The sequence below is a fragment of the Carettochelys insculpta genome, chromosome 2 (genome assembly GCF_033958435.1).
Source record: "Carettochelys insculpta isolate YL-2023 chromosome 2, ASM3395843v1, whole genome shotgun sequence".
NCBI classification, from domain to species: Eukaryota; Metazoa; Chordata; order Testudines; family Carettochelyidae; genus Carettochelys; species Carettochelys insculpta.
The window spans coordinates 155,648,568-155,676,261 of NC_134138.1; the positions used below are offsets into that span (position 1 = coordinate 155,648,568).

Below are 27,694 nucleotides of genomic sequence, written 5' to 3' on the forward strand. Positions count from 1 at the left end.
GCAGGTTGCTGACCCCTGCCCTAGTCACACCTATCACATTGGCCAAAGGCAGCTGGGGACTATGAGAAAAAAATGCCTTACCTGCTCTGTGCTACAAAGGGTCCTCCTGCACTACAGCGTGCACAACTACTCCAGCTTTATGGCTCCACTGCACTATAGCACAGCATCTCTTAGCCAAATGGCAGGGAAAATCTGGCCTATATAATAATTCCACACACAGCTTAATACTCTGAATTTAATTGTTCCTTACAGTGAGTTAGTAACTTACAGTATTAAACTGAAAGCAAATGTATTAACACCTCTGAACAGAGTACCCATCCTGTATTCTTTACTAACAGAATTAATTTTTTTATTTAGGTGTAATATGCCTGGTCTGCTTTTTGTCAGCTCTGTGTTTTACCCTAAGGTCTGGTAGTTACTGGCTTGAAGTTTTTGACCGTTATGCAGGTTCCTTGCCTTTGCTAATCATCGCTTTCTTTGAAGTGATGGGGGTTGCCTATGTTTATGGAATTAAAAGGTAAACTGGGAACATGACTGGGTTTCTTTTTAGGGCTGCCTATTAATCACAGTTAAGTCAATCAATAAAAACAAAAATTACCTAGGTTAAAAAATGTAGTTGTGATTCATTACAGTTTTGATTGCACAATAAACAATAATAGGAAACCAATTTAGTTGAAAATATTTTTGGATCTTTTTCTACATTTTAAAATATATCAAATTCCATTACAACACAGAATATGAAGTGTTCAGTGCTCACTTTATATTATTATTACAAACATTTGCACTGTAAGAGACCAAAAAATGCTATTTTTCAATTCACTTCGTACAAGGACTTGTAATGCAATGTCTGCTGTGACAGGTTCTGTAGTTTCTGAATTGGAGTGTTGTTCTTTTAAGACTTGTGATAGTATAATCCACAGCTCATCCTGCTGAAATTTTGGAGGACACTTCAGACTCTTAAAATTTAGGTTGAGTGATGTAACTATCTTTAGAAATCTCAGGTTGGTACCTACTTTGTGTTTTAATCGAGTCTTTAGTGAAGGTGTTCTTAAATCAAACATCTTGTGCTAGGTCATCATCTAAGATTACTGTAAGAGCAAATATATGGCAGAATGTGGTAAAACCACAGGGCCGGAAATACAGTGTTCCCACCAAGGAGTTCACTCATCATTTCAAAAAACATTTGTTTTTAGTAAGTGTGGTCAACATGGAAACACATTATCTGGAATCAAAGTGTGAAGGGGCATAGGAATGTTTAACTTATATGGCAAATAAATATTTTGCAATGCTGGCTACAAAGGTGCAAAGCAAATGACTGTCCTCATTTTCAAGTGACGTTGTAAATTAGAAGTGAGCTCCAGTGTCATCTGTAAAATGTAAACAAACTTATTTGGCTTGGCAATAGGCTGAACAAGCAATAGGACTGAGTGGACTTGTAGACTTTAAAGTTTTATGTTTTTTTCATGCAATTAAATAAAAAAATTCTGTATTTATACACTGCACTGTCACAATAGACATTGCACTTCAGTACTTGTATGAGGTGAACTGAATAATAGTATTTATCTTTTTACAGTACAAACATTTGCAATAAATATAAAGTGACCATTCAACACTTTGTATTCTGTGTTGTAAAAGAAATCAATACATTTGAAACTATAGAAGAATAACTAAAATATTTAAAATAAATTTATATTTGTATTCTATTACTGTTTAATTGTGTGATTAAAACCACTATTGTGATTTTAAAAATTTCACAAATGGCTGACGAAATCAGAAAATCTAAGAAACAAAGTGGAAAAAATGGAGTCCAGTAATTTACAAATTATTTTGTTTTGTTTAAAAGTTATGTAGCTTTGTTAACGATCTGGTTAAAACTCCTCCACCTCCTCAATCAAAGAAACATCATCCCAGATAATGTTGATAGTCACAAGGCTGAATGGAACAAACTTAATCTTGACAGTTTATTTTTATTTTGGGTACCTGACTTTACCAACTTATTACTCTTATCGTTTGATTGAATATAGGGTATAATCTATATAGAATAGAGGTTATGCAGGAATTTTAGATATCATTTCCTATTTAAATTTTAACACAACCTTCGATCAGTTTTTAAAAATAGGAACTTAAATAAAAAGTTGTTCAATTACCACAGAAATTAAGTGTAATTAACGAGAACTATATTATATTTTACGGACCACGATTTAGCAGAACTTCAGGAACAACAAACATTCCTCCATTGTTCCCAAAGTCTGCTGGGGTCCAGAAAATCCTAAACCCCCTCCCCACCACCAAAAAAAGGCCACAGACTGCATTCCATGCGTGCCCCGCCCCTGGTGGGAGGAGCACCTGGCAGCTCCAGAAGTGGCTCCTCCAGGCCACGAGATGGCCCCTCCAGCCTCATGCAGCGAGGCAGCTGCAGCTATGTGTGGCAAGGTGCCTCCAGCCACATGGTGAGGCACTTCCAGCCACATGGCAGGTCACCTCCAGCTGTGTGGTGGGATCTGAGCCAGAGCAGAGTCTGGGAGCTCCTCCAGCAGTGGCTTTAGTGAGTGGCAGGGTTTTTTGTTTTGTTTTGGGGGTTTTTGGTGTTTTTTTGGAGGGACTGGGGCTGGGGGAGGGCTAGGGCGGGGGGGGGCCATAAACCATCGCATTTAATGGACTTTTCGGAATAATGGACACCCCTTACCCGCTTAAGTGTGTTAAATGGAGAGAGTTTGCTGTCCAGGCATCTTGTAATCAACTTAAAAATTAAAAAATAGTTAATCACAAACTGAGGTGTCCTAATGTAACATCAACCTTCATAATCAAATTTCTCACCACACACTCTTCTATCCCAACCTGCAATATTAAACAGAAAAAAATGTTCATGACTGATATCCAGATTTAACTGCATCAACAAACCCAGTCACCTCAAAGTCTAAACAAACCTAATGGATTTAGTACATAGCTTCCTCAATTAACTGTATATTAAAATTTGGGCTGTCAATCACTGTTTACTCATGTGATTTACTCAAAAAAATCACCATTAGTCACACTATTAAAAATAGAATACTAGTTGAAAGTCATTTAATATTTGGGATTTTTTCATATTTTCAAATATACCGATTTCTATTACAACACAGAATACGAAGTGTACAGGGCTCACAATTTTTATGACTAATATTTGCACTATAAAATGATAAAAAAAGAAATTGTATGTTTCAGATCACCGCATAAAAGTACTGTAGAGAAATCTCTTTATTATGAAAGTGTAACTTACAAATGCAGAATATTTTTGATACATAACTGCACTCAAAAATAATGTAAAACTTTTGAGCCTGTAAGTCCGCTCGGTCCTGCTTCTTATTCAGCCTATTGCTAAGACAAAAAGTTTGTTTACATTTACAGGAGATAATGCTGCTCACTTCTTATTTAATATGTCACCTGAACGTTAGAACAGGTTTTCACATGGCAATTTTATAGCTGGCATTGCAAGGTATGTACATATAAGATACGTTAAATGTTCACATGCCTTTTCATGCTTCCGCTACTATTTTGACAGATATGCTTCCATGCTGAAGAAGTTCATTAAAGAAAAAGAAATGTTAATTACATTTCTGACTGAACTCTTTGGGGGAGAACTGTATTTTTCCTGTTCTGTTGACACCCCACTCTACCATATATTTCCTGTGATAGCAGTCTCATATGACAGCATATTCATTTTAAGAATACTTGTACAGCAGATTTGACAAAAAGCAAAGTAGTTATCAGTGTGATACAGGAGGGTCTCCACATCTGCAAGGGTTCTGTATTGAGAACCCACACAAATGCTGAATTTCGTGAATATGGCAGCTGCTATGTCTCAAGCCTGGGTGCCAGGGCTCCTGCCCGGGATCCTGGGGGAAGCAATGGCTGTGGTGTTCCTGCCTGGGGCCCCGGCAGCCGCCATCACTCTTGCCTAGTGCCCCGGAGCCCCAGGGAAGCGGCTGCTCCGGGCCACTTGCAAATAACTGAATTTGCAAACTGTACGTTTGCAAATGTTGAGACCTACTGTATTTCTAAAAATAGCTATAGCACTTGCCCCAAGTTTTAAGAAACTAAAGTGCTATCCAAAATCTGAGAAGCATGAGGTATGGAGCATGCTTTTAAAAGAGCAGCACTCCAAGGTAGAAACTATAAAATCAAACCACCAAAAAAAAAAAAAAAAAAAAAAAAAAAAAAAATCAACCTTGTGTTGGTGGCATCTGGTTGCAGAACCAACCATCAGCATAGATGCATGTCTCCTGGAATGGCAACTGAAGCATAAAGACACACATTAATCTTTAGTTCACCTGGCACATAAATACCTTGCAACAACATCTACAACAGTGCCATGCAAACATCTGTTTCCACTTTCATCTGACACTTTCAACAAGAACTGGGCAGCGTTATCTCCTGCAACTTGTAACCAAATTTATTTGTCTTAGAGGTTGGCTGAATAAGAAGCAGGACTGAGTGGACTGGTAGTCTCCAAAGATTTACATTATTTTATTTTTGAATGCAGGGTGTTTTGTATGTCATTTTATATTTGTAAGTTCAAATTTCATGGTGAAGAGAGAGCACTACAATACCTGTATTAGGTGAATTGAAAAATACTGTTTCTTGTTTCTGCTGTGCAAGTATGTATTATCAAAAATAAAGTGAGCACTGTGCACTTTGCATTCTGTGTTCTAATTGAAAAAAAATCCAAAAACCATAAATCATTAAATAACTCATACCCTATTATAGTTTAACTCTGCAATTGTGATTACTTTTTTTAATCTCTTGTCAACCCTAAAGTTGTGAAAAGTCTGCTGACACATAATACTCATACACCGTCCACAAAATACATTTGATACAATAGTATTTAGGCCAACTCCCAGTAATATCAAAGGTTTGATACTGATTTCAGTATGAACTGGCATAGGCACCACCAAGGAAACACCAAGTAAGGGGCTTGATGCAAATGAGGGCTCATGACATTGCAAATGGCTGCTAATTTGCATATTCACACAACTAATTTGCATATTCATTTGAGATAGCCCTGCCATAAGAGGCTGCTGTTGGTAGAAAACAAGTAGTGTAGATGTCTTTCTGCTGGCAAACCCCACCTTTGTCAGCAGCCTCTTATCCCTGATTTTTTCAAGGCATAAGGCACTGCCAACAAAGGAGGGTTTTGCCAGCAGAACCATGTCTACACTGCTCATTTCCTGATGGCAGCAGCCTCTGCTGGCAGGCCTATCTCATGTAAATTTGCAAATTAGCCATACCTGCAATTTTGTGAGCCCTCATTTGCGCCAAACTGCTGGCAACTGCTCTTAGTCTAGACGCAGCCCAGGTGAGCAACTGGTCTAAACTCTCAGGCTATGTCTACACTACAAGCATATGTCTACAGAAGTTACTGTTGGAAGAGCTGTTCTGACAAAACTTCTGTTGACAGATCATGTCCACGCCTAAAAGTGGAGCGATCTTTTAATCTACGCTATTGACAAAAGGGCCCCCCCAGAGCATTGATAGAGCTTTTTTGTCAAGTTTCTTTTGACAAAATGCATTTTATGTGTAGACACACCATGAGTTTTGTCTACAAATCCCCTATTTTGTCTACAAAACTGTCTAGTGTAAATATAGCCTCTAAGAGCAAAACCTGTACATACTTACCACTAAGCAGATTTATAAAAATTCCAACACTGAAAAGTATGGAAATCAAAAGCTGAGGTTTGGCCTCTTAAATGTTACAAAGGATTTTTGTTATTAATTATAATCCAGGGTACGTAGTAAATTAGCGAAGTTGGTATGCCTTAGTATACTCCTCATGGAATTAAGGAACTATAAAATAATTTTTTGGTAAAATCATCAATAAAACATAAAAAAAATTGTTCTATAAATCTACAATTAATTGTAAACATTATTTGGTTCATAGGTTTAGTGATGATGTGAAATGGATGACAGGACGACAACCAAACTTCTACTGGCGGGTGTCATGGACAATCATTAGCCCTCTGCTAATGCTTACAGTCCTTTTAGCCACTCTTACACTTCAGACACAGCAGCAGCCAAGCTATGCAACCTGGGATCCTAAATATGTACGTTCTCAAATATTTTTAATACATTTACTTACAAAAAGCACGGTCATAGTCTTGTCCTCTCCCCCATGCTCTAAAATTAAAGAGCTCACTTGAGAGGTAGGAGATGTAATTCCAATCTTCTCTCTGCCTGAGCCAGATCTCCTACCTCCTAAGTGAGTGCCTTAATTACCAGCTAAAGAATCAGTTTTTCTTTTTGTCCACTATTTAAATAAAGTGAAGCAGCATCAACAGGAGCAACTGAGAGCAATTCAGTTCCAAAGAGTCAGTACTTAGAGGTTACAATTCGCACTTTGGAGAGAGGATGTCATGTTCCTATTTCAGCATAGTAAAGCATTTGATACAGTATTTAGGGAAATGCAGCCTAGATGGGGCTACTATCAGGTGGGTGTATAATTGGTTGGATAACCGTTCACAAGGAGTAATTATTAATGGCTCATGGTCATGCTGGAAGGCACTAACAAATGTAGTTCCATGGGTCAGTTTTATTCAATATCTTCATCAATGATTTAGATAATGGAACAGAAAGTACGCTTATCAAGTTTGAAGATGATACTAAGCTGGAAGGGGTGGCAAATGCTTTGGGGGAAGGATCAAAATGTAAAATGATAGAGACAAACTAGAGAAATGGTCTGAGGAAAACAGGATGAAGCTCAATAAGAAAAATTGAGAAGTGTTTCACTTAGGGAAGGAAATTCCTTGGAAGGGATACTGCAGAAAGAGATCTAGAGGGCACAGTGGCATAGTAGATCACAGACTGAGAACGAGTGAGTGAGCTGACACTGTTGCAAAAAAGGAAAACACGAGTCTCGGATGCATTAACAGGAGTGTTGTGAGCCAGACATGAGAAGTAAGTCTTCCACTTTGTGCTGATTAGGCCTCAGTTGGAGTACTACGTCCAGTTCTGGACACCACACTTTAGGAAAGATTTGGAGAAATTGGTGAGGGTTCAGAGAAGAGCAACTAAAATGATGAAAAGTCTAGAAAATATGACCTATGGGAGAAGATTAAAAATACTGGATTTGTTTAGTTTGAAAAAGAGGAGGCTGAGAGGGGACATGATAGCAACTGTCAAGTACCTAAAAGGGAATTGTAAGAAGGGGTGAGAAAAATTCTTCTCCTTAGCCTCTGATGCTAGGACAAGAAGCAATGGGCTGAAAACACACAGGTGATACCCTGCATTTGTTGAGAGTGCAGTTAAATCTTACTTGCTTTGTCCCCATTTTCAGGATAAAGGTCCCATAAATCCAGGGCAGCAGTGGATATGAAGAGAATTCAGTATAATACTTTGTTTCAAAGTTATTATGAAGAGTTCTATTGGACTCTTGATACAAAAAGCACTATATTCTTAGAAATTCCCATATTGCACATTTTTATATGATGTGGAGGTATATGGATTTACTCAGGTCTGCATCAGCAAGCAGCCATAACCTGTCTTTTAGTGTAGACTTTGACTTGAGGTGGAAGATACAGAATGGTCACCTGGATATAAAGCTGTCCCAGTATGCTTTGGGAAGACCTACTTCTCTAGGGCTTCAATTAAGTACTGGAACATTAGCAACCTTGATCACATGCTACTGAAAAACATGATGGTTGTCCTTGCATATCTTCATGGTAGATTAAACAATAACAATTATCTCTTACATAGTGATTTTCATCATTAAATCTCAAAGCACTTCAAAAAATATGGCAGTATTGTTATCCCCATTTTATACCTGGGAAAACTGAGAAAAAGAAAGGATGCAAACTGCTCAAAGTTACCCTGTGGAAGAGCAAAAAATAGAACCCGGTCTCCTAATCACCTGTCCACAGCACTGTCGACTAAACTATACTGCCTTACTGACTTTATAGTTTTTCCACTAACCAATACCAATCTGATATGGCCACTCTCCAAGGCCAGTGCCATTTACTTTTCTGTTTTCAAAAGAGGGCAGGGAACACTTAACCCTAGGACCAGTTCAGCAAAATATTCTTGGAAAAAAAACAAAAACATTTTCCTCACAAATGAAAGGCTGGAGCCACTGGTCTTGAGAACTATGTGATCCCACCAAACAGTAGCTGTGGTCTAGCCCCAAAAGAATTTAATCATGTACCCTTCATCTCAGTGTATGGCCTACAGCTATATAGATTTTGCAGGCACTGGTTGCAGAAGCCTATCCATTGAAGTGCATGCACAATTATACTGGCCACAGGATCTCCAGAAGAATCCCAATAATACATGCAATATCTTCATTGAGGAAGCCTCAGAATCTCAAAGGAAACACATTCTTCTTTGGCAAGAAAGGTAACAGAACTTCTGCCTGGGCTTCACATTACAGAACTGCTTAGTAACTGTACTAACAGCAATGAGTTCTGTGATACTCCAATGAGAATTATGGGAGATTCTCGGAAGATAATGTAAGTTTGGTAACACTTTCCACAGTTCCCATATGCTCCAAGATGTATCCAACATTGCCTGGAGAAAATCCTTCAGTACACACAGCATCTACAGCTGTAGCAGGTACTGTGAGATAGTTACCAAGACAACATTGCAACTGAGTACATGGGTAGTGTGAACACACTGAATAATTTGTGTTACCACTGGTCCAAAACAGCTTGTTCCTTTTAGAATCAACTTAGACCTCTAATCTCAACAAGGCCTTATAAATGGATGGAATAGGGCAATGTTACCTCAGCTGTACTTTCTGGATCCCCATGTCCACAGAGATCCACGACAAATAAGTGTTCTTTAGCACAAAGCATCCCGGTCCCTCCTGTTCATCTCATCCACACTGCAGACTGTCGTAAATGATGGGCCCTGTGTCAGCATTTTGCCATCAGTTATATAAAGGATGAAGACTTTCAATCTGCTGCTGTTCCACTGCTTAATGCTCAGTAACTCTGTACAAAATTTGGCACAACAATAATTTGGAACTCCTTGAAGATCATTTGGGGGTGTGGCAGGAAATGTCCCTTTTACTCTTGGATAGTATTGGGTCTGCTTCTTGATCCTGGTAAGCCTCTTGCAAAGGTGAGGAGGAACGGATTCTTGAATCTGCACAATAGCCAAGGAAAAACTGTCCCCTAAAAATTATAGTTGAAAATTCCATAATTGAAAAAATAAGGCAGTGCTTCTGATGTTTGATGCTAGAAAGTTATGGGATTAAGTTCAACCCAACCTTAAATTTTCTGTTCTTAAAATTGGTTTTATCTGAGGTTTAAAAACTTATTGCACATCGTTCTGTTTTTTCCATGTATACCAACCCGTGTTTTTAAACATTTGTTTACAGTAAAATATATGTATTAAAAACCCTTCATAGTTAAATTTGGAAGAACAGGTATAAGCATTTTTATTTCTAGCATATTTTTTCTTAGTATTATGATTAATTTCCCATCTATTTTCCATTTATTTTTATCTCCATAGGAGCATTTTCCTATGAAGAAAGAAAAAGTCTATCCACCTTGGATACAGGCCATCTGTGGGCTATTGGTGGTCATCCCTTGTATATTCATACCTTTGGTAGCATTCTATCATCTGATCAAAAGAGTGCTACAAAGTAGAAAGAAGGAAGGAACCAGTCCCCATGAAAATACTTCCAATGGCACCTCAGTAAACTGTTCAAGAATATGAATTCATCAGACTTATACACATAAAATATGCAAATATATTGTCCCAACTATGTGTGAACATTATTAATGTTTGACAGTAGCATCGTTAGTATTTTTCTTCAAATTACTGGCTTGATATCCTTATTCCCTAACATTTCTCCTCTTCTCAATTTCTATTAGGGCCACACATAGTTACATGCACTGAAAATAAAAATATTTCTTATAATAGAGAGATATGAGCATCAATATTAATCTGTGTATAATATTAAAATGTAAATGTATATTAAAATGCAATATTATTAGATTTTAACTCAAGAACTTTTTTTTCCTCTAGAGTCAGTACTGGATGTTTTCCACAGTATACATGTCAAGAACTTCCCTTCTCATTTTCATACAGTTTTATGATTCTGGTTTCTGACTTCATCTTGTCCCTCCTAAACATTCCCTCTTTTCCCTTACATGCCACACACATTTCAGTCCTGATTGTTCCCTTAGCCCCTTTCACCCATTTCCATCTTTGTACCTTTGTACCTTCTTCAGGGCCTGCCTTTATACTTGATATTTGCTAATCATTATACGCCAAGCTCCCTCCCACTCTTCCTTAATCTTTCTTATCAAAACTCTTCTGTTCCTAAATAGCAACAGAGAGAAAGCCGTACTAGTCTATATACTATCAAAACAAAAAAGCAGTCCAGTAGCACTTTAACAAAATAATTCATTAGGTGATGAGCTTTCATGGGACAGACCCACTTCTTCAGATCATAGCCATACCAGAACAGACTCAATATTTAAGGCACAAAGAACCAAACATAGTCATCAAGGTTGACAAATCAGAAAAACATTATCAAGGTGAGCAAATAAGTGAGCAGAGGGGCAGAAGAGGGGTGGGGAGTCCAGAGTTAGATAAAGCCAAGTATGCAAAAGAGCCCCTATAATGATCTACAAAATTCCCCAAATTGTTAATAAATGTGGGTGTTACAAAGGTCAGACACCAGACTGGCTGTGTTGACATCAGGGATGGTATTCCTGATCGCTTGTAATCCGTCTTCATGTGGAATATTAGTGTACAGAGCCTCTACATCCATGGTTGCAAGGATGGTGTTGTCAGGAACTTTTCCAACGTTTTGTAATTTCCTTCAGGAAATCAGTGGTATCTCAGAGATAGCTGGGAGCATTGGTGGCATAGGGTTTAAGGAGGGAGTCCACATAACTGAATAGTCTGGTGGTAAGGGTGCCAATACCCGAAATGATAGGGCATCTGGGGTTTCCAGGTTTGTGGATTTCAGGAAGTAAATAGAAAAATCCAGGTTGGGGCTCAGATGGTGTGTCTGAGTGAATAAGGTCCTCAGTAGCAGCAAGGAGCTCCTTAAGTAGTAGTTGTAATTTCTTTTAGAATTCCAAAGTGCTATCAGCAGAGAGAGGGCTGTAAAATTTGGTGTTGGAGAGTTGTCTGGCTGGTGTTGGAGAGTTGTTAGGAATTTTTTAGGTCATTATAGGGGCTCTTTTGCATGCTTGGCTTAATCTAACTCTTGACTCCCCCCCACTTCTGCCTCTCTACTCTCTGATTTGCTCACCTTGATAATATTTTTCTGATTTGTCAACTTTGATTAGTATTTTTGGTTCTCTGTGCCTTAAATACTGAGCCTGTTCTGGTCTGGCTATGGTCTGAAGAAGTGGGTCTGTCCCACGAAAGCTCACCACCTAATAACTTATTCTATTCAAGTCAAGTGATTCACAAGCCATACCCAGAAGGAAGTGTCAGAATCAATGTGTAGATGACTTGAGGACAGCAGCCCCAAACACTGCATCTTGTCTGGACTGTTGCATTTACAGCATAGTGTGATGTGAAAGTTACGTGCAGAGGACCACGTTGCATCTAGATGGATTGCCTGGAGAGGAACAAGAGCCAGGAAACCAGTTGAAGAGGCCTGAGCTCATGTAGAATGTGTTGTAATAGGCAGCGGGGCAGCGTTACCAAAATTGTAGCACACACATATACATAGAACATGACATAGGAAGAAATGCATTGTGATGAAACTGGGAGCTCTTTCATATGATGAGTGACAGCCACAAAGAGGTGGGAGGTCTTGAGGAAAGGTTTGGTCTGTTTGGTGTAGAAGGCAAGTGGACACCTCACATTGAGAGACTGCACTCTGCTCCCACAGGGAGCTATGGCGTTTAAAGATAGAAAACAGGAAGAAAAATGTCTTGGCCCGTATGAAAGCTGGAGACCAGTTTTGGAAGGAAATCTGGGTGAGAGTGGAGTTGAACCACATCCTTATGGAAAACTATGTATGGGGGCTCTGACATGAGGGCCCAGAGCTCAGACTCCCTTCTGACAGAGGTGATAGACACCAGGAAGGCCACCTCCCAGGAAAGGTAAAGGAGGGAACATGTGGCCACGGGCTCAAAGGGGGAACCATGAGCACTCTGAAGACCAGGTTAAGGTCCCAGTTTGGAACCAGCCAGCAGGTGAAGGCAGTCCATGCCCTTGAAAAAGAGCCAAACCGTGGGTTTTGCCAAAATGCAATGCCCACCCTTCCCTGCATGGAAGGCTGAGATGGTTACCAAGTGGACTTTGAGTTAAGAGGAGGCAAGACCCTGCTGCTTTAGAGAACCAAGGTAATCCAACACCTGCAGGACAGAGGTGGACAGAGGCATGAGGTCATGCCAAAGACACCAGCAGAAATGTGTCCACTTAGGCCTCAGTCTGTGCCAGGAACTGCAACATTTCAATAAGGCCCTGCACAGATTAGTATGCGTCCAGCATGGAGGAAGGGCTGAGTGACATCTGTTCCCCTTTAGGAGAGTCCAAGGGGATTGGACTAGGAGGGCAGAATGCCAGTGCATTGGTGTCTTGGGCCTCACAAAATTTTGGGCAAGAACGGGCTTCCGGAAGGAGGGTTTCCTTCTGGAAGATCCCCACAAGCTGCGCATCGCCACGTGTATTTCGGAGTCTGGAAGAGCTTCTCCCAGACTCCGAACCATGTGCTAATATGCTAATGAAGGTCAGAAAATTTGCACCCATGCCTCATTAGCATCTTCCGGTTAGCTCATTAGCATACTACTTCCAGAAGAAGCAGCATGTGGACTCTCAGCCTATTTGATTTAGTCACTAAAGCCATGGCTCTTATTATAATAAGAAACTCAAAATATAATGTTGAAATGAACCAGAATTCAGTATTTTTTAATAATTTTTACAAATTCCCAACAGCCTCAAACTGTTAATTTCAGTAAATGAGTTTGGGTTAAATATATATATATAAAAATGAAAAGAAATCAGAAATAATGAATATAATTGTTTGTGTTAAATTACATTTTCAAATATACAGACCAAATGAGTTATTATGGACAAAAGAAAACACCAAAAAGATTTGATAAGATCTAATTTTGATCCAAATATAAACGATATAGAAACTTTCCAATCTTAACAAGACAAAGGAATACAAAGTAATACCATTAAATTTCTGTAAAATCATAAGATTCAAGGGTGTCATCTTGTATAGCTAAATATGCAGAAATAGTTATGAAAACCATTTATGCAAAATAAGCATACAGTATTCAAGCAAAGATAAATTACGGCATAGAACAATGAAAATGTACAAGAATAGCATTTAAGTGTTTACAATTACAGAATGAAGTGATTCAATGACCATCTCAATCAGCTGTGCTTCATTAATATATTATATTATTATATAAAAGTTTACTATTTAGCGTGTAAAAAACCAAAGGTTTGATTATATATGGAAATCATTAATTGTTCATGGAAAACATTTTCCATTACTTGTCCATTTATAAAATTTATATTGGGAAGCAGCGACCATCAAAAAGATTTGTGGGAGAATCACAACAGATAATTAGATAAACATGAGTTTCCAGAGCGATACTGGAGTCAAAAGAATTAATGAAATCCTCAGATGCACAAACAGGGAATCTTGAGTAGGAATAGAGAAATTATTTTACCTCTGCCTGTAGTACTGGTACTACCACTGCTGGGCAGTGTGCCCAGTTTGCGGCCCACCATTCAGGAAACTGAAGAGGTTCAGAGAAAGATCAAAGGATTAGATAACACCTTATAGTGACAGATGCTAGGAGCTCAAACTATTCAGGTTTCCAAAGACAAGGATAAAAGGTGATTCGATCATTCGTTAAATGCCGACATGTGGAACAAATATTTGATAATGGGCTCTACAATCTAGCAGACAAAAATGTGACATGATCCAATAGCTGGAAGTTGAAGCTAGATAAATTCAAACAGGAAATAATGGATACATTTTTGACAGTGAGGATAATTAACTATTGCAACAATTTACCAAGGGTTGTGGTAGATTCTTCGCACTGAGAGTTCTTAAATTAAGACTGAATTTCTTCTGAAGATGTGCTCTAGTTCAAACTAATTATTTTGGAGAAGTTCTATCAGCTGTGTTATAAAGCATGTGACACTGGATGATCACAATGCTCCTTTTTGGCCTTGGAATCCACGACAATTCAAGTCAATAAAAGTTACCTAAAATTATGCCAATGGGGATGCACACAGCCACCTATATCCTGATGCCTAACATTTATCTTACATCCCAGGATGATTCACAAACTAGCTGTTCTCAGACCATTCTAGCCTGTAGGCCCAGATTCCATAGGCTGAAAGAAATCTCTCCCGCTGCATAGGTTTTAGCCTAGTGGTTAGAGCCAGGATGCAGGAATTGCTCCTCTCACCTAAGTGAAGCTGGGATTTGAAACCACCTCTGCAGAGAATCTGAAAGAGTGGGCTAGCACACTCACAAGCATGTTTATGGACTCTGTTCCTGATGAATCTGCTTGTATAGTCATCAGAATAACAATCTGAACCTGAATCTACCACATCAAAGTTGAGGTCCCTACCACTAAGTTACAGAGAAATTCTTGTTTGGCTTAGTAGTATTGTAGACCTAAGTCTGAGGATCTAGCCATAAATGTTGAATCTCATGACAAAAGTTAATCTGACAAGACCTATTTTATGTAAAACCATGTTTACTAGCATTAATTACATTACAGTCCTTTAGAACATAAGAATGGCCATACTGGGTCAGACCAAAGGTCCATCCAGCCCAGTATCCCGTCTGCCGACAGTGGCCAATGCCAGGTGCCCCAGAGAAGGAGAACAGAAGACAATGATCAAGTGATTTATCTCCTGCCATCCATCTCCTGCCCTTGTACTGAAGGCTAGGGCACCATACTTTACCCCTGGCTAATAGCCATTTATGGACCTAACCTGCAAAAATTTATCGAGCTCTTTTTTAAACCCTAATAGAGTCCTGGCCTTCACAGCCTCCTCCGGCAAGGAGTTCCACAGGTTGACTGTGCACTGTGTGAAGAAAAATTTCCTTTTATTAGTTTTGAAGCTACTACCCATCAATTTCATTTGGTGTCCCCTAGTTCTTGGATTATCGGAAAAGGTAAATAATTTTTCTATATTCACTTTCTCCACACCATTCATGATTTTATATACCTCTTTAACTCTTTACTGATGTTGGTCCTTACCAATCTTCCCGTGATTTCCCCCAGGACTGATGTCAAGCTAACAGGCCCAGAGATGACTCATTTCATCATATTACCCTTTAAAAAATAAAGGCCTAATACAGTAGATCGTCAAGTTACACGAGGGTTCTGTAACACACACTCTTGTGTAACCCGTATTTCACATAAGTGGAATGCACGTTCTGCAGACAGGGAAGCAGCAGAAAGGTAAGTCCTGGGGTCAGAGGGGGAGGGCAGCTGGGGAGGGTTAAGCCTGGTGGTGAGTTGGGGCCCTGGGAGGTGAGCGAGAGGGGCTAAGCCTGGGGTGGGTCAAGGCAGCAGGGGGGTGAGGGGTAGAATTGAGCTGGAGCTGTGTGCGGGGGTCGTGAGCTGGAGCCCTGCTTGGGCGGTGAGCTGGGCTGTGGGGGTTTGACCCAGGCCACACATGAGGGATTTGAACCAGAGAGGGGGTGTGGGGGGAAACAGTTTGAACTGGAGCCACACGAAGGGGGTTTGAGGGTTTGAACTGGGGCCGCACATGGGGGGGTTTGAACCAGAGTGGGTGTGTTGAACCAGAGCTGCACATTGGGGGTTTAAAATGTGGAAGGAGGATGGAACCAGGGCCGCGTGCAAGGGGTTTGAACCAGGGCCCTTCACGTGGGGGTTTAAACCAGGGTCGGGGGACAGAACCAGCACTGTGCATGGGAGGTTTAAACCAGGGCCTGGGGGGCAGCACTGAGCCAGAGCCGCATGTGAGGGGTGGTGAGTGGTGAGCCGGTAGAGGGGTTGAACAGGGGCTGGGGAGGTTGAGCCAGAGTCACATCTGAGGGGTGGTGAGCTAGAGTGAGAGGTGGGAGTGGGTGGTAAGCAGAGCTGAAGGTGGGCCGGGGGGGCTGAGCCGGAGCCATGCGGAGCCAGAGGGGTAGGGATGAGCCAGGGCCAGGGGGAATGATTTAAGAGCAACTAGAAATCTGGTGTTTCCAGGATTTACTGTAGGAATCGGGGTCAGCCGCATCAGGGCAGGGTCACACACTCTAAGCTCATGTACTCTGAGACCTTATCGTACCAGTTTTTTTGCAGCCCCCTGGAATTTTTCTAATAGTCCAACATTTGTTAAAAATCAACTGTAATGGCTTAGAATGCAAGTTATTGAACTTGACCAAATGTTTAACTTTAATAGTTACTGCATACCGCCATTCCTAGTTACTGATAGACCAGAAAGTATTTAATTATCACCGGAAGAGGTGAATAGTCATTCTGCTTCTTTCAACACACACAATAGAAATATTTATGGAACACTTCTGATTTTACTACATCACAGATAGCTCTGCCACCCTTTTCCAGTATGAGACCTATACCATAGTTGGAACTTCACTTGTTTCTGATATACACCAGAGAATTCCTGCTGAGGCCTGGCATACACTAGGGATCAAAGTCAAGCCCAGATACTTAAATCTAGCCATGCCATTAGTGTATCTAGAATGGACGTATCAGGATTGACTTTGTTCCCTGGTGTAGATCAGGGCTCTTCCGGCTCACACTGATGTCCCTTACTCCATGCGGCAGTATGGAGTACCAGGATCAACAGCTGAGCCCAGAAAGATCGATTTGCCATGTCTTCACTGATGCGGCAAAATTGAACTCCAGTGGATCGATCACAGTGCATCGAACCCTGCATAACTATAGACACAGCCTTCTTCTGTGATTACAGATTAGACTAGGGGGAGTTGGAAATGCATTCTTTCATTTATCTGCATGCATTCCAAAGGCCCTTCATTGTGTAACAGACAGCTCTGTTGCCTAGCAAATTAACTACATCCAGAAAATTGCCACTGCTTTACCTGTGATACGAGGAGAGATGTATCAGCCCAGAGAGATCAATCCATTATTTCCATTCTGTGTTATATAGGGTGTGCAAGAATAGGAACGTAACTGTCTATTCTTGCTGTAGGGGTTTCTAGCAGTCTGATCGCATACGTGACATTGTGATGCAATTATAGATGAGCAAGTTTCAAGACAAAGCCCTTTATTAAGTATGTAAACTATGCATAGACATAAGATACAACTTTCTACTATTCTCTTGCTGCAGCCTGTGACAGCTCTGTCCTGGGCTCCTTTATTTCCCTGGGTGAGTGTGCAGCACGTCCCAGACACAGACAAGTTGCATGAAGAGCATACAAGACACAAGGCGTCCTGATGTTTCCTGGAGAACTTATGCTGAAACGTGCCTCCTCTTGCTTAGGTTCCTTTCTCAAGTTGCCTCACTGAACTAAGACACAGTTTAATTTAACTAAAGAACAGCAAATATCATAGCTAACTTACAAGCCTCCATGTTGCTTTAACACATTAACATGACTTGTGCAGTCTCTTAAAGATTTCAGCTGATCTGCTGTATTGAGAACACTGCCCATGCCCTTATGCAAGTCCTTTTGTAACAAACTACTCACCCTCAGAATCAATAGCAGGTATTATTAGGTGAATTATTTTCAACCTGCATGCCTTATGTCACTTCCCTGACAGATACCTGCAACTTCAGGGACTTTAAGCAGAGGTTTAAAGTTTCTTCAGAAGACTTTGTCTTACTCTTTCACCACTGAACAGAAGGTGGCTTCAGGCTGGAATTTCAGAGTCAAGTCATTCTTCTGTATTTTAGCTGTAGTCTCTATATCCTGGGTGGTATTTCTCCACCTCTCTTCTTGGGCATTGCCATCAGTGATTTCCGATCACCTTCTGCTTTGAAGCTACAATCACAGAGTCCAATGTCTCTTTTTCAATTTGTGCAACCATCTTCTCTGCTGCTATCAAAACCCTTGATGCTTATCAAACTGGAAACCCATCAGTTCAATGACACTGTAATAGGGAGGCTGGGAGCCCCAGGGCCTCTAATTAGCCACAGTAAACCCAGGCAAGTGGCCTGTCAATACTGGGGGAAGGTTAGTCACCAGCTTCAACCCTTACACCTGCAGCCCCACTCCCTGCCCTGAAACACCTCCTGGCAATTCTGTGGCATGGGCAATAGGACAGAAATATGACGTGGGCTGGATGTACATGTGTTCTTTTAATGATGACCTTCTAGAACAGTTTAAGTTTTTGAAAAAGGACTCTTCGGTCAGTGACAGCAGTAAGGTTATACATCAAACACGTGGAGCACATTTTTCAATTGCTCATGATGGCCGTAATGACATTACTCAACATCTTCAAACAAAAAAACCACAAGAGCACTAAACCAAGTGAATGTGAAACTCTAGTGTTTCAGAATTTTTGGTTAAGCAAAATATCAGCTCTGATCAAATACATGCAAGTGAAGTACTCTTGGTTTACCATGCTGTGCGCCGTGCACACAATTTCAGATCTGGTGATTGAACCTCACAATTGATTAAAAAAGCTTTACCGTTCCAAGTTTTCATCTGCACGTACAAAATCTGAAGCAATAATTTGCAATGTATTAGCTCCATTATTGGCAGAACTACAACTTTGGAGCACTCTGGAAAAGTGCTCATTTACCACACTTTGTGTGGATGCCTCAAACAAAAAGGATCAAAAGTTATTCCCTCTTCTTGTGTGCTATTTTCGCCCAACTAGTGGGATACACACAACTATTACTGAGTTTTCTTCTTTACCATGTGAAATTTCTGATGGACAGTGTGAATTTCTATATAAACTGATCAAAAACATTCTTTTAGTAAAAAGCTTGTTGAGCTTTGTGCAGACACCAACACAAATTTTGGTGGTGCTAAATGTGCTGGGAAAATAACATATGGTGGAAACAGCAAGTCAAACTAGGGAAAGAGATCTTTGATTGTGGTGCTCACATTATTCATAATAGCCTGCAAACAGCCGCTGACTGTCTTCGAATTGATTCAGAGACCTTCGCTGTAAAAGTTAATAAATATTCATGTTTACATTGTTCGTGTTGAGGTATTGACAGACTTTTGTCAATTTGTCAATCTTGAGCATTCAAAATTGCTAGAGCATGGTAACACACGATTCCTTTCTCTTGGAGCAGTGCTAGAAAGAATTTTGTTGATTTTTGATGGACTTGGGGCATATTTTCTCTCTCAAGACAAATACCCAACACTGTTCAAGAAAATCTTCAGTGACCCTCGCACAAAACATTGGCTTGCTTTTGCTGCTAAGCAAACAGTCATCTTTCAGAGTACAGTGGAGGTGACTTAGCAAAATGACTCACCAGTGACAGAAGTTGCACTGCATATTGGAGCCCTTCAAAATCAGCTACCAGAGAGGCTCAGATCAAGGTATGTCACATCACACACACTTCCTACTGCAGTCTTTGGTTGAGGGTGGGGATATTAACAAAAACAGGAATTATACAACGTAGTTGAGAATTTTTATTCAACATCTCTGATGTACTTGGAAACCTGCCTTTGAGAGCACAGAAAAGCTTGAGTGTGCCCTGTTGAGAAGCATACCAGTGTGGCACGATATATGAAGAAGTCTTGTCATTTGCCAGATAAGAATTTCCAGGCAAAGTTTGAAAGATGAGAATCATCTTTTTGCTGAACAGACACATGCAAAACCAATAATATCCTCTCACATGTCTAACGGGAACGCTCAGAAAACCCCCATTTCTGAAAGACAGCAGAATATTTTTCAACAGATGGACATGAAAGCAGTAGAATACTTGAATCTGGCAAAGGCAGCTCAGTTTGTTTCGTTTACCAGCTGCCAAAGGCCCTGTTGAACATGTCTTTTCAGTAATGAATGAAGTTTGCTCACCTGAAAAATCACATTTAAAAGTTTGTCCCATGAAGGCTATTTTGTTTGTGCGAGTGAATTTTGATCAAGACCATGCTCCGTTTTATGAGAAGCTGCTGAAAAACAAGCAGATCTTTCAAAAAATTGCTTCACCTGACAAATACAGCCTACAAGACGCCTCATGTACTTGAGGATGACAAGATAAAGGCAAGGCAATATATATTTTTATTTTTTTTAGCTCTTGTTAATTATAAAAAAAAAAAATGTAGCATGTTTACTGAGCATCAATTAAAAAAGACAATGTTATTTTGAACATTTGTACAGCATCAGGCTGATTGATTTCCATTACATTCACTGAAGTCCGAGCAATTTTACCAGGTCTCTCGTATTTGGCATAGGGAAATATGGTCACCCCAATTCACTACTATGCAGAGGGACACAGCACAAGTCTTATGTACCCTATTTGGAGGGCTAAAGCGAGATTTTAGTGAAGCTTAAGTGAAGCACAGCCTTATATTCAGTGTCTGCACAAGGATGATTTTCACTGAGAGAGAGAAAAGAAATAATCTACTTCTTTTCATATCATACCAAGATGTACAATTTGTGTGGGGGGGGGGGGCGGTAAAATATAAAATTACTTTGCCTTTCATTTTATGTATGTGATGATTTTAGTAGCTGCTCTGCACCCCTGAAAACAATAAGGCCACTTCTTTATTATTTGTATCATCCTTGCATCTAGGAGCCCAGTCATCAACCAGAACCAAGTTGTGCTAAACAACGTATAAACAGAAAACAAAAACGGGGTTCTCCCTCTAAGAGCTTAAAGTACCAAAATGTGGTAATGGTCTCACTTTTGGTCTACATTTGTCATACACTCCCAAGTATGAGACTAGTATGTCACCCTTACTAGATATTAAACCAATAAAAATACACTTGCACTGTGCAGCTGGATATATAATGCCCATTTTAGGACAAAATACCACAATGTACCTGTCCATCCATTAAATATCAGCACTAGCAACTTAATGAAGCAGATTATTTTAGAATTATACCAGAAAAACAAAAACAATCTGTAATTATTCAACAATTTAATTATTACTACTGCAATGAGAAATGCAAAGAGATAGAGGACAATCTTAAAGAAAGGATGGATTAATAGTGAGGAGAAACCTGAGGTTATATGAGTAAAATATGTAGTCTTCAACATGAAGATGGGACTCGCTACAGTCAGCAAGTCTTTGGATACAGCCATTACAAGTGGGAAGGAAATACGTAACAGAGATATCAAAGATATTGAGTATATTCTTCTGCCTGTCTTGTTAAACCACTGACAGCTAAAAAACAGCTAGGGGAAATTTCTGACCTAAGAGCTATTGTGGATACATCATTTTCTTTAAAGATCAAAATAAGAACTGGTCAGTAATTCTGAAAACACAGCAATTATCACTAATCTTACACAAGAAATAAAAGAACCTGATTAGACCAATTAATCCATGATGGCTTTGAAGTCTTTACAAAGGGCTGGCTCTGTCACTGTTTTCAGGAGCTGCATAGTAGTTTTGGGGATTTTCTTAGATAGCTGCAATTCACCTACAAAGATATTGCAAAGTTAAATCAGAACACTGTGGGATTGGTGGTAAGGCTGCAACCCAACTGCCCTCCCATAGATTGAACACAGCTGAGCTTCCAATTCACTTCACTCTCTCATCATAGTACCTCCTCTCCACATGCTCCTCTTATACATATTAGACCCATCTGTGAGGTGGAATGCTGCCACCCAGTTGCTAGATAAAAGTATGTTGATTATTGAGATGCTAACTGGGATAGTAGCTTTCTCTCCAACTAGATTGTTAAAAAGGACACCAGGTCTACGAAAACAAATTTGTCTTTCACAGAGAAAAGTCTGAAAATAGGAGACAGCTTGTCAGCAGGTTTCAAAATGTACCTAGCGAAGTGTCATCCTTGTTATTAAAGTTCTACAGCTGTTCTGGTCTGGTAGAGAACAGGCAATACGACTTTGCACTGCATAACGGGCTGCTGAAACAAGTTTAAAGAGCATCAAAGACTACAGCAGGACTTTGGATAAATTATATGAAATCATGTGAGTGCTGATGGAAAAACTGCCACTTGAGCAAACAGAACTACAACAATGGACAAGAGATGCATTGCAGAGGTGCTCACAGAACGTGACTTGCAGAGTTAAGTTGCTGACTGAAGCAAACCAGGAGATTATGTCCCAGGTATGTCCCAAGATGACTGTATCAATACCTGTGGCTTAATGTGTATTACTCACTGGTTTGATAAGATGTATTGCACAAACAGACTGGAAAATTCCAGCTTCAGCTGAACAACTGAAAGGTGATGCCACATTTCTGACAGGATGGTGAGAGAGAACGACTAATTTTGGCTGGACATTACTAATCTTCAGAAGAAATGAGAGTCTACACCATCAGAAGAGAGACCAAGCTGGACTGCCCAGAGGAAAGGGGACAATACAGCTTCCATCTTTCAGAACATGGCTTCCTGGAAGCCAAAACACCTAAAAGGGAGAAGACTGAGTTTCTGGGCCAGTAACCTTGGAGAACTCTCGGTGACATTTTTGTGTTTAGAACATTACAAAGTTTAAAACAAGAGCAAAACAAGAGAAAATAAATAAATTAAAATGGAAGAAAGAGCTTTAGAACCTCGCCAATAGCAATTATGATGAGTACCTACAACATAAATGGCACAACGATGGCTTTTTGTTAAAATTAGTGGTTCTCACTGACAATCTTTTTTCAAGAGTTTATGTCCTTGGAGGATATTTCTAGGATTAATCACGTACAATTTTCAAGGTAGTAAACAAAGCATCAACTCTGCCTCTACGGAGCTGGATTTGCTGTTTGAAACAATCTGCTGAAATCTATCAATACACCCACAGCTGAATTGGAACGCATTATTATCCCTGAAGCTCTGTGCCAGGTCAGGATATGTCAATATTAGCAGTGCTTATGCACCCACATTGGCATCATGCACCGAAGACAAGGACTGCTTTTATTATAATCTTCAGAAAGTTACTGACTCCTTTCCAACTGGCAAACAACTGTACATCCTTGGCGACTTCAATGCAAGAGTTGAATGTGACCATCAGTCCTGGCCCATCTGCCTTGGTCATCACGGTATTGGGAAAATGAATGAAAACAGTCACAGGCTTCTCAAATTCAGCTTTGCATCACTAATACTTTCTTTAACTTCAAAGTGTTACAAGGTTTCATGGCACGATCCCAGACCCAGTTACTGGCATCAACTTGACCTTGTACTGGTACACAGGAAACATCTCAATGCTGTCAAACTTACACACACGTACCACAGTGCAAATTGCAACACTGAACACTCATGGATCATCAACAGAGTGAAAATCATCCCAAAGAAACTCTACATGACAAAGGAATGCAATACGACAAAGATCAATACCAGAAATGCGCTGAAATGTTCTGTCTCCTAAGAGGATTTCACTCGCAAAATGGAACACGTTGCTGACCAACAAACTGTTGATGAACCATGGGCCACGCTGAGAGATGCAATACACAAATGTGCCAAATCTGCCTTTGGAACATGTAAATTCTCTAACAAAGACTGGATCAATGACAATGCTGACATTCTTAGGTCTCTTCCTAAGAAAAACACAAGGCACATCTGAATAACGTAAAGAACCCGTCACAAAGCACAAGAGATCAACTTCGATATACAAGATCTGTTCTTCAGAGAGAATCCAGGTGGTGTGCAAACAAGTATTGGGATGACCTATGTTCTAATATACAAAAGGCATCTGGGTGACCTGAAAACTATGTATGATGGATTGAAGAAACCATCAGACCAAACATTATCAAAGTTGCCCCACTGAAGTGTTTAAATGGACAAGTGATCACAGACAAAGAGCTGCAGATGTCCAGATGGGTGGAACACTGCTCAAGTCCTTATTCCCACGAGTGTACAATACAATCTGAACTTGATAACCTCATCCAAATACTTCCAGAAATGTCTGAGCTAGATGCAGAGCCTACGGAGGAGGAACTTTCTCAAGCTCTTGATGCTCTCTCCAATGGAAAAGCACCAGGAAACGACAGAATCCCAGCTTAAGTCCCGAAGGCAAACAAGGCTGAGCTCATCCCCTTCCTCTACGACTCACTCCTAAAATGTTGGAGAGTGGGAGATGTCTCACATGACATGAAGGATGCAAATATCATCACTCTCTATAAAAACAAAGACAACAAGGGTGACTGCAACAACTACAGAGACATCTCTTTACTGAGCATCACAGGAAAAGCACTGGCCTGTGTCATTCTCAAAAGCCTGCAAAAACTCGCGGATCAGCTATATTCAGAAACACAATGTGGCTTCAAAGCTGGCAGGTCAACAACGGACACGATTTTCTCACTTCAACTACAGGAAAAATGCAGAGAACAAGGAAAGCCATTATTCATAGCATTTGTGGACTTAAAGGCATTTGACACAGTTAGTAGATCAGGACTACACAAATAATTAACTAAGATTGGCTGTCCACCAACTCTTCTCAAGCTCATAACACCCTTTCATGAAAACATGAAAGCAACAGTGCAATATAATGGATCTACATTGGAATTGTCTGCAATGAACAGCAGAGTCAAACAAGGGTGTCTTCTTGCCCCTACCCTCTTCAGCATATGCTTCTCAGTTCTACTAAACTGCATGTTTCAAAACTCATGCAGCCATGTATTTCTCCACACAAGATTAGATGGCTCTCTATACAACCTGGCCAGACTCAAGGCCAAAACTAAGGTCAAGAAAGTCCTCATGAGGGAACTCCTCCTTGCAGATGATGTCGCTCTCTTTGCTCATAATGAAGACATGCTACAGTCACTGATGGATTCTCTGTCTAGAGCCCGCAAGTTTTTTTTCCCTTGACTGAAGTGTGAAGAAAACTGTTGTATTCACTGAAGGCATACCTCAGTGACCCAATGTCATTCTGGATAACAGCCCATTAGATGTGGTTCAACAATTCTGTTACCTTGGATCTACCGTCACCACAAACCCATCCATGGATGAAGAACTGAACATCAAAATCAGGATGGCAGGTACTATTTTTGGCAGACTTATGAAATTAGCATCGAATAATCCTAAACTGACAGTGAAAACAAAGATACTAATCTACCAGGCATGTGTATTGAGTATCCTGCTATATGGATCTCAGACATGGACCACCTACTTGAACCAGGAGAAAAAACTGAACAGCTTCCATCTTCACTGCCTCTGCAGAATTATGAATATCAACTGGCAAAATAAAGTTTCAAATGCAGATGTCCTGTCCAGATCTGGCACACCCAGCCTCATACTGATCCTCAACAGCAGAAGACTACAATGGATTGGTCATGTGAGAAGAATGGGTGACAAACGTCTTCCCAAAGAAAGTCTCTTTGGCAAACTGTCACGTGGGGCAAGAACAAGAGGAAGACCAAAGCTAAGATTCAAGGATATATGCAAAAACACAATGAAAAAACTCAACATCAGTCTAAACTCCTGGGATTCTATATCATCAGATTGAAATGCCTGGCAACGATTGTTATGACAAGGCACATCATCCTTCGACAGTATATGTACAAGCCACGCAGAAGAGCTTCATCTCAGAAGGAAAAACTCAGGCTCAAGAATTCGGAAATAGATGGACAGGCGGTTATTGCAATCGACCATGCAAATCCAATATTGGATGGATAAACCATGAGAGAAGCTGCAGACTCAAACACTGCCCATAGATCCTCGCTGCTGATGCTAATAGCCGTCTCTCAAGATGAAAAGGGGCCATAGAAACAAAACATATAAGTCTCATATAGGTTAACAATTTCTATACCAATATTTGGACCATACAAGTTAAGCAATACATTTGCATAAGCTTTAATAAGCATCACATAATGGAAATCACAGTTCTTGAACTAGAGCAGGACAGCAGGCAAATATGAAAAATTATGCCATTTTTGTATGCATGTGCATAAGCAGATCTCAATACGTTTCTCTATACTTCAAGTTTCATTTTCAGTGTTAATACATACTTACATATTTTTAGAGGCATAAGAAGGCACTTGTAGACAACTTTGTGATTTGTCAGTTTGCTAATGAAAGCATGATAACAAAGCCATTCTGCTGCTTCAGAAGGAAACAAGCCTGAAGCACCTTTGGCACCTAAAGCAATGCCTAGAATGAAAAAATACAGTTTTACTTAAAGTTGATTAGCACTCAAGGATAAGCAGTAAAGACGCCTCTCTCCAATCACCTGACTATATAACTTGCCCATGAGGGCAAGAAAAGTGTGTTCCCATTTACAGATGAGTAACGGAGGCACTAAGATGTTCAACAGCTTGGCTCAAGCTATATAGGAAGCATATGACAAATCTGGGAACCTGTTACCCACAAGATCACCTCCCTCTCCTTAACTTATAAATAAAAACCTTGACTGGTGAGGATGGGACAGATTAAATAACAAATGAAAAATCTTCATTTTTGGTAAGTGAACATTAAAAAAATTAACACACTCGATGTGATTATTACTCCTTCTTCCCATCCTTTATGCAAGGTAAAAAAAACCAAAATGAAATCTTCTTCCTCCCAAACTACCTGGAAGAGAATTCCTCTGTCACAGAGACTGCAGAATTCAGCTGCAAGGCTATTTTCTAAGGACCTTCTTACAAGTCTTGTTAAATGGACAGGAGGGCTGTGGTATGGCAGGGCCACATATGCTGCTGCCACAGACAGGACAACCCAGAGGCTTCTGTTAGGGATGTTAAATGGTTAACTGATAAGCATACCAGTAAGCCTTATGCTTACCATCATCCTTACTGATTCACCAGCCTTTGTTGGTGAACTCCGGTGGTAGCCAGCTGCACCAGGCTGGAGCAGCTCTGGCTGCGGAAGGGCCAGAGGGCTGGGTGCTGGGACCACACAGCTGCAGCAGCATCTCACAGACACGATGGGACACCATGGCTGCAGCTGTGATGAGGTTGGCCAGCAGGCCCTAAGTTAGAATAGTTAGCCTGTTTAACACTAGTGTTTAACCAGTTAACCATTTTAACATCCCTAACCTCTGTAATTCACATGCACTGTCTAGCAGGGCTAGCAGCCCAGAATCAAGAGGGTACAAAGACATCTTAAAGCCAGTTTATGCCCCTCAGCTCTGGGCTGTAAGTTCTGTGCTCTGTCTCTTAGGCTGTGTCTACACTACAAAAATAACTTCGAAGTTCCTTACTTCAAAGTACAACTTCGAAGAAAGCAACTTCAAAGTTGAGAGTCTAAACATACCCTACTTCAAAGTTAAACGTCGAAGTAGGGCACTATTCCATTCCCAGGAACGGAGTAAGGACTTCAAAGTTGGGCTCCCGACTTCAAAGTTAAGGAAAACGTGTGTAGACTTTCTGCTGGCTACTTAGAAGGAGTGCCTAACTTCAAAGTTAGTTCCTAGTGTAGACGCACCCTTACAGTCACAACACCATGTCTCACCTAATTACACACAGTATCTTCTGATTTTACATGAGGACAATTAAAAAAATAAATTAATCTGAATCTGCGGGGTGCTGTGCTTGTGGATGGACAATGTCAGCAAAGTGCCTAACAGCCCCCCACACTGGATTACCCACTGGGTGTGAGTGGCCTGCTGGTTGCCCACCACTGTTACAGAATCGCTCTTTAATTAGTTTCTAGGCTTAATTGTGTTTTGCATTTTCCTTCTTTGCATGTTTTTTGTGTATATTATTTCAACAGTTATAGACAGATGCCCTGCCCCTATTGTGCAGAAAATTTAAAAGAACAACAGC

The 27,694-nt window shown here is 40.3% G+C and overlaps 2 protein-coding genes across 3 annotated transcripts in view; one reads left to right on the forward strand and one right to left on the reverse strand.

Moving 5' to 3' along the window:
- Positions 1-9,970, forward strand: part of LOC142008706 (sodium-dependent neutral amino acid transporter B(0)AT3-like) — a 50,395-nt gene extending 40,425 nt beyond the window's left edge. For both annotated transcript variants that reach the window (XM_074985980.1, XM_074985981.1), the window contains 3 exons: positions 358-517; positions 5,918-6,080; positions 9,484-9,970. In XM_074985980.1, the coding sequence (XP_074842081.1) occupies positions 358-517; positions 5,918-6,080; positions 9,484-9,690 (530 nt within the window). In that variant the 3' untranslated portion in view covers positions 9,691-9,970. The remainder of the gene's footprint in view (positions 1-357; positions 518-5,917; positions 6,081-9,483) is intronic.
- An 11,042-nt stretch (positions 9,971-21,012) lies between these two features.
- TERT (telomerase reverse transcriptase) overlaps positions 21,013-27,694 on the reverse strand; it is an 86,782-nt gene continuing 80,100 nt past the window's right edge. Inside the window, exons 15-16 of the mRNA XM_074985471.1 lie at positions 25,944-26,081; positions 21,013-21,467 (exon numbers count right to left, since the gene is read on the reverse strand). Coding sequence (XP_074841572.1) covers positions 21,364-21,467; positions 25,944-26,081 — 242 coding nt within the window. The 3' untranslated portion in view covers positions 21,013-21,363. The remainder of the gene's footprint in view (positions 21,468-25,943; positions 26,082-27,694) is intronic.